This window comes from Hipposideros armiger, unplaced genomic scaffold (assembly GCF_001890085.2).
Source record: "Hipposideros armiger isolate ML-2016 unplaced genomic scaffold, ASM189008v1 scaffold_639, whole genome shotgun sequence".
In the NCBI taxonomy this organism is placed as follows: Eukaryota; Metazoa; Chordata; class Mammalia; order Chiroptera; family Hipposideridae; genus Hipposideros; species Hipposideros armiger.
The window spans coordinates 570,442-577,369 of NW_017731989.1; the positions used below are offsets into that span (position 1 = coordinate 570,442).

General features: G+C 46.6%; 1 protein-coding gene across 1 annotated transcript in view; it reads right to left on the reverse strand.

Annotated features, from left to right (window-relative positions):
- Positions 1-6: 6 nt before the first annotated feature.
- The window catches only part of CACNG7 (calcium voltage-gated channel auxiliary subunit gamma 7), a 17,244-nt gene continuing 10,322 nt past the window's right edge, over positions 7-6,928 (reverse strand). The window contains exons 4-5 of the mRNA XM_019625817.1: positions 1,744-1,889; positions 7-1,345 (exon numbers count right to left, since the gene is read on the reverse strand). Of these exons, the coding sequence (XP_019481362.1) occupies positions 1,088-1,345; positions 1,744-1,889 (404 nt within the window). The 3' untranslated portion in view covers positions 7-1,087. The remainder of the gene's footprint in view (positions 1,346-1,743; positions 1,890-6,928) is intronic.

Sequence of the window (6,928 nt, forward strand, 5' to 3'; positions counted from 1 at the left end):
CCACCCCGGGGGCCTTTCTGGTTCCGTGTACAACACTGTGCTACCTCGCCCCTCTCCCCTAATAAGGGGGGGTGGGCGAATTTCTGGGACCCTCCCCCAAATCTGTCCAAGAGGAAAAACGGACCTTTGAAAGAGGCCAGAGTTGGGGGGTCTAAGATGGGAAGGGGGACTTCAATGAGGGGGAGTGCCAGAAAATGGAAGACTTCGAGGTTTAGGGGGTGTTGACCCCCGCTACTGCCTCTGCCTCCCTTGAGAAGCCTCAAGGGGGAAGAGGCGGGCACAGATGTGGAAATGGCATGGAATTCCCTCTCCCTAGGGTCTCCAGTCTTGACATGTGGTGGGCGGGGCTGGATGCACCCAGTGGCTTTGGATGAGTGGTGGAGAGGAGGAAAGAGAAGCTAAGGACAGCTGAGAAAGCAAGATCGATTGGACAGCGCCCCCTGAAAGGCAAGTAACCTTCTGGAGGCCTAGAAGAGCCCAGTCGATGAGAAAGAAGGGGGTCTCCAGGGAAGCAGAGAAATGTAGGGGGAGACCAGATGAACCACACCCGCAGCCTCCAGCCTCCAGCCCACCCTCGAGGTGTAGGCGGAGCAAGGAAGTCCCCCACTGCGCTCAAGGACCTCAAGGTCTGGAGGTGAGACTGGTCCAGGAAAGAGAGAAGTCCGGGCAGAGGGGAGAAGAGGATAGTTGGCATTCCTGGCGGCTGCCGGACCCTACTCTTCAGCCCAGCACCCCTGCGTGGAGGCAGCAGATTAGGGGACTCAGCAGAGGCGAGCCGCTCTGAGGCAGGTGCGCAGAGCCCGGAAACGCCGGAGGCAATAATTGGTTGGGAGGGACGGGGCCAGAGGAAGCGGGCAGGCCCTACGGAAAAGGGTGAGTAGCCATCTGGAAGGAGGGTCCAGTGAAATGGAGAGGCCAGGAAGGGGGAGGAGCTAGGGCGACGGGGCGGGGTCACAGTGGGGGGCGGGGCTAAAGCCTGAACAGCATCCACCACGTGGGAGCCAGGAGTTCCGCGACGGAGCGGAGCTGCGCTTCAGGGAGACCGGTGAGGAGGAAGTGGAGCAGGAGAGCTCCGAGTGGCGGGGCCTCAGCAGGGCGAGGTGGAGATATGCAGGTGGTCTGGGTACTTGATGGCGGGGGGGTAGTTCTGCGTCATCTGGATGGACACGTCGCTGGAGATGTCGGAGGGGCTGCGGCCGCGGCGCCACGCCTCGGGCTGCAGGAACTGGCCCGAGTAGTCGGAGCAGTCGCTGAGACGCGGGCGGTAGAAGGCCGGGTGCGGGCGGTACATCTCCTCCTCGGCGTAGCGCTTGGTGAACAAGTACACGGACATCACGCCAGCCCCCTGTGGCAAGGCACGATCAGAGAGCCCAGAAGCTGGCCCTGGGGCTCCCTGTTACCCCAGGACCCAAGATTCCGGGCCTCCAGCTTCCTCCTTCCCCAGAAACCAGGAATTAGGACCCCAGTCCCCTCCTCCCCCAGGACCCCAGGTGTCCAGGCTCCCAGCCCCTTCCTGACTCAACCCCAGAAATCCAGGCCCCCCCCCCGCCTCTTCTGAGGACCCCAGGAGTCTGAGTCCCCAGCTCCCTCCTCCCGCAGGATCCAGGGGTTAGGCCCTCAGCCACCACCTCCCTCTTAACGAAAGACCACACCCCCAGCCGACTCTTTCTCCTGAACCCAGGAATCAGGTCCCCAGGCCCCTCCCCATTCAAAACCCTAGAGTCTGGGCCCCACAGACATCACCTCTTTGAGTAGGAAGGAGGAAGCAGCGAAGGCAAAAGACCACCCGTAGCGATAGTGGAAATACTGCTCAGAGCTGCTGGGCCTGTTCATGACCTCGTCATTGATGCTGGAAATGTAAAGAACCAAGCCCACCACCAAGGAGAGGCCTGGGGGAGCAGAGGGGTGCCCTTGGTCCATTAGCAGTGGACGCCTTGTCCCAGCCCGGGATCCTCCCCATCTCACTACTGTCCTCTCCCTTTTCCTCCCTGCCCTGGCTTGGACTAACTTCCATCTTTTGAAGCCTCCTGTATGCTGGGCCTGGCCTGGGTGCAGGGGTCCTGGAGATGAATCAGCCTCCTCCTCCCCCACCCCAAATTTGCATCCAGGTCACCATGCAATTGGGGAAGGCAAATCTGGACGTTGGTCAATAGTCACATACATGGTGATATGTGATGTAAGGGAACTAGTAGCACACAGAGTTGTGTGAGTCCAGAAGAGGCACCAAACCCAATGGGGGGAGGGGGCGGGGCGGAAGGGTGGCAGAGGGCAGGAGGAGCCAAGGAAAGCTTCCTAGAAGAATGGCTTTGCTCAAGTCCTACAGGATGAGGCCTAGGGAAGAATAAGAATATTCATTACACCACTCTGGGCAGAGGGAACAGCATGGGCAAAGGCTTGGAGGCTGAGCTTGAGCTGACCCACCCATGTAGCTACAACATGGGCCATAGTCACAAGAAACAAGGCCAGAAATGGGGGCAGGGATGTGACCATGATGAACCTCACATGCCAGGCTGAGGAGCTCAGCATTGATGCCAAAGGCACTAGGGAGCCATGAAAGGTCTAGAGCCACGACAGGGCCAGAATAGAGTGTTAGATCCTTTGGGGGCTGGTTGGTTCTGGGAAGAGATTGGAGGGGAGACTCTGGAGTTGTATATTCCTAGAGGAGGAGGATGAGGTCTGAGCTGAGGCTGCATGGATAACAATAGCAACAACATTAATAGTAATAATAATAGCAACAGCTTAAATAGGTCTTGCTCTGTACCAGGTACCACTCTTAGTGTCATATATGTATTAACTCATTCAAACTTCCCAACAACCCTTTCAAGTAGTACCATTTTTAACTCCACTTACAGTTGAGGAAATAGAGGCACAAGGGGAGGTGGAGAGGTGAGGTCTGGTTTGAGAATATTTCAGAGGCAAATATCACTTCCTCAAGATGATCTTTCTTTTAAACAGTAGGCATGCCAAGGATGGCTTAAGGAGGTTACAAAATTCCCTGTCCTGAATTAAGCCATGTAATCCTTATCAGCATCCCACAAACAAATACTTGTGTGCTCATCACTCCCCAGAAAAAAATCTAAATTCTTTCTATTGCCTGTAATATGGGTCAGCAAGCTATGGTCCACAGGCTAAATCCAGCCCACCTCCTATTTTTGTATGGCCTACTAGCTAAGAATTGCTTCTATATAATTAAATGGTTGAAAAAACTCAAAAGAAAAATGATATTTTGTGGCATGTAAAAAGAACATGAATTTCATTTGGCAGTTCCTCAAAGTCTTAAACATAGAATTACCAGATGAACCAGCGATTCCCCTCCTAGGTGCCTACCCAAGAGAACAGGAACCATATGCTCACACTAAAACTTGTGTACAAATGTTTGTAGCAGCATTCATAAAAGCCAAAAAACAACCCAAATGTTTATCAACTGCGTGGATAAACAAAATGTGGTATAGCCATATAAAGGAATATTATTCAGCCTAAAAAAGGAGTGAAGTACTGATTCATGCTACCACATGGATGAATCTAGAAAATATGCTAAGTGAAAGAAGCCAGACACAAAAGACCACATATTGTATGGTTCCATTTACATGAAATGTCCAAAATAGGCAAATTCACAGAGATAGAAAGTGGATTAGTGGTTGTCAGGAAATGGAGTGGAGGGGAAGACTGTGACTGGCTGTTACAGGGTGTGAGGTTTCTTTTCAGGATGATGAAAATGTGGAATTGGGTAATTCACAGAATTATATGAACTTTAGGTTATGTGAATTATAATATCTGAATTTTAAAAGTCTATGAATTTCAAATTTCAGGGTCCATAAATAAAGTTTTCTTGGAACACAGCCACAGCGCATTTGTTTACATATTGCCTATGACTGTATTGGCAAAGCTGAGAGTTGTGACAGAGACTGAATGGCCAGTAAAGCTGAAAATATTTATTATCTGGATCTTTCAGAAAAACGTTCCTGACCTCTGGACTACAATGCCTGTATGGCCTGGTGCCTGCCAGCCTCATCCCTGGTTGGTCTCTCCTTGCTCCCTCTACTTAGACCATGTGAATTCACCACTCTCCCTTGAACACATCAAGGTCATTTCTGCCTCAGAGCCTTTGCACTCACTGTCCCCTCCACCTGGAGTACTCTTCCCCCTGACTTCTCCATGTCTTTCTCTGTTACTTCATTTAGATTTCTCCTCCCTTGTCACTTCCTTAGAAAAGCCTTCTATGATCTCCCTGTTTAAAAAAAATGTTCCATCACTCAAAGTAAGAGAAATGCAGATGAAAACTATGAGGGGCTACCGTGTCTCATGCATCAGATCATCAAAAGTGAAAAACGCTTCACAACATTTTCTTCTGGTGAGGCCAAGGGAACAGAAGCTCTTATACGTTGCTAGTGGGGATGCAAAATGGCGTAATCCTTATGGAGGGGAGTTTTGTCATATCTAACAAAACTACAATGTATTTATCCTTTAACCCAGGAATTCCGCTCCTAGGAATCTATCCTGAAGATATCCATCCAATGACATGAAAGCTCATAGGCGCAGGTTAACTCACTGCAGCATTATTCGTAATTGCAAAATATCAGAAACAACCTAGATGCCCCTACATAGAGGATTCACGAAATAATCTATAAAACATCACATGACAGAGTATTGAGCCTCTGTGAAATGAGAATGAGGACAAGCTCTGTGAACTGCCAAGCAGTTCAGTGATAGTCCAGACTACATCACTAAGCAAAAAAAAAAAAAAGAAATGTAATGCACAAAAGAGTATACAGAATGCTACATTGAAAGCAAAAGAGAAGGGTACATGAGAACACATATATGCATCTGTTTATATTGCAAAAGGAGGTATAGGAAAGAAAACAAACAAATGAAGTTGATCACCTACAGGGGCAGGCAAGAACCTGAAGGAGAAGATGAAGATGAAGTGGCACTCTTTGACCTTTGAAACTATGCTAGTATTTTCTATATTCAAAAGATAAAGTCAACAAGGATGGGGGAAAACTAAAATTGAATACAAAAATAAATTAAACTTACTTCATATCAAATGAATAGTACAACCACAGGAGGGGGAAAGTAGTATTCCAAGGAACTTTTATTTATTTATTTATTTTTTAGCTGAGCCATCCTGCCACCTGTTGGCAGCTCAGCAGCAGCTCAGCTCGGTCCGAGAATCGAACCGGTGACCCTGTTGCTCAGAGCTCGCACTCTTGAGTGAGCTCAACCAACTGAGCCACTCGGCTGGCCCCCCAAGGAACTTTTAGATATATTACTTTGCTTGTATATCTCAGTTTAAAGACAAAAAGATCTGCAAAGAATTCTTGAACCTTACTTAATAGTGTTTTTCTGTTGTTGTTGTTGGGAGTGGTCTAGGGTAACAGTTAAGAAGTTGTTCTGTGTGGGTCTTAGGGTTGAGCAAATGTGTAAATATATCAATGTTTGGGGAAGTTAGAGTTCTCATTCTGAAAGAAGGAAGATACAAGTCAGAATGGGGTAAGTCAAGGGAGAACCCTGTAGTGTTTAGGTGCAATATAAACTCATTTCATGAATATACATAACTTCCCAACTTTATATCCTGAAAGATTCTAGAAGCAGTGACACCTCAGCAGCAATGAGCACACGTAGCACCCGGATTTTGGTCTCTAATACCATCCCCCACTAAATAAAGAGCTAGGGCTCCCAGAAGAAATAGCTAATTTGAAGCCTGGGGCAGGAGCATAAACGTGTACTTGTTCCACAAAGTAAGGAAGGAAGTGCTCGAAAAAAGAGGGGGACATATCAGACAAGGAAACAGGAACTAGTTTGAAGGGGCTTTCTGATAGTCCAAGTGGGGAAAATGTGAACACCAAAATGAATAATAAAAGTAACAGCATATAACACACTGAATTTAAAAAAATGTGAATCCATACTGATATATTTTTTAAATAAATAAATGATAAAAGAAGAGAGAAGAATTTTCTTTACATAGTTGGAAAATACCATCTTGCAACCCTAACAGTACCATAGAGATTCAGGCAAACCTCATTGGTGAACATTAAATCGCTGAATGATGGCATCTCCCCACGAAATATCTGTTAATTACAAAGAGGTTATTAAAAAAACAACAACCAACCAAACAAACAAACACAAACTTCCTTTATTGTAAAGGAACCTGACTGATTGATACCACTTAAACTAAGTGATGGAAGTTAACATCAGTAATGGGGCAGACCAACACCATGACCTCCCCATGTGAGCGCACCACTGCTTCACTCATGGAGCAGAGCGTTCCTGCTGAAAATGTGTAACCTGAATCCACGCCTGAAGAAACTGGGGCATTCTACAACACAGCTGGCCACACTCTTCAAAAAGAGTCAACATGAAAGATAATTTTTAAAAAAAGGCACAGGAACTATATAAAAGATGAAAGGAGACAAAAGAAATACAACAAGGAAACACAAAATGTGATCCTAGATTGGATCCCAAATCAGGGGGGAAAGTGACTATAAAAGATAGCACTGGGGCAATTGGTAAAATTGGGATATGGACTGTGTGTTGGCTACAGTATTGTATAAATATTAAACTTCCTGAATTTGATTATTGTGCTGTGGTTAAAAAAGGAAGTGCACTTACTTTTAGGAGATGCTTGCTGAAATATTTAGAGGTGAAGTGTTTGCAACTTATGTTCAAGTGGTTTTACAGATAGATAGATAGATAGATAGATAGATAGATAGATAGATAGATAAATAGATAAAGGCAAATGTGGCAAAATGTTAAAAATTGGTCTAGGTGAAGGGTATATGAGTTTATTGTATTATTTTTGTAAGTTTCCCATAGGTTTAATTTTTTTCCAAAAAAAATAATTTAAAAAATAGGTATCCCGGGCAGTGGATGGGGGGAGGGGGGTTGTTACTTTGTGAGGGTGAAAAGGGTAACTATTGCATTGTTCTGT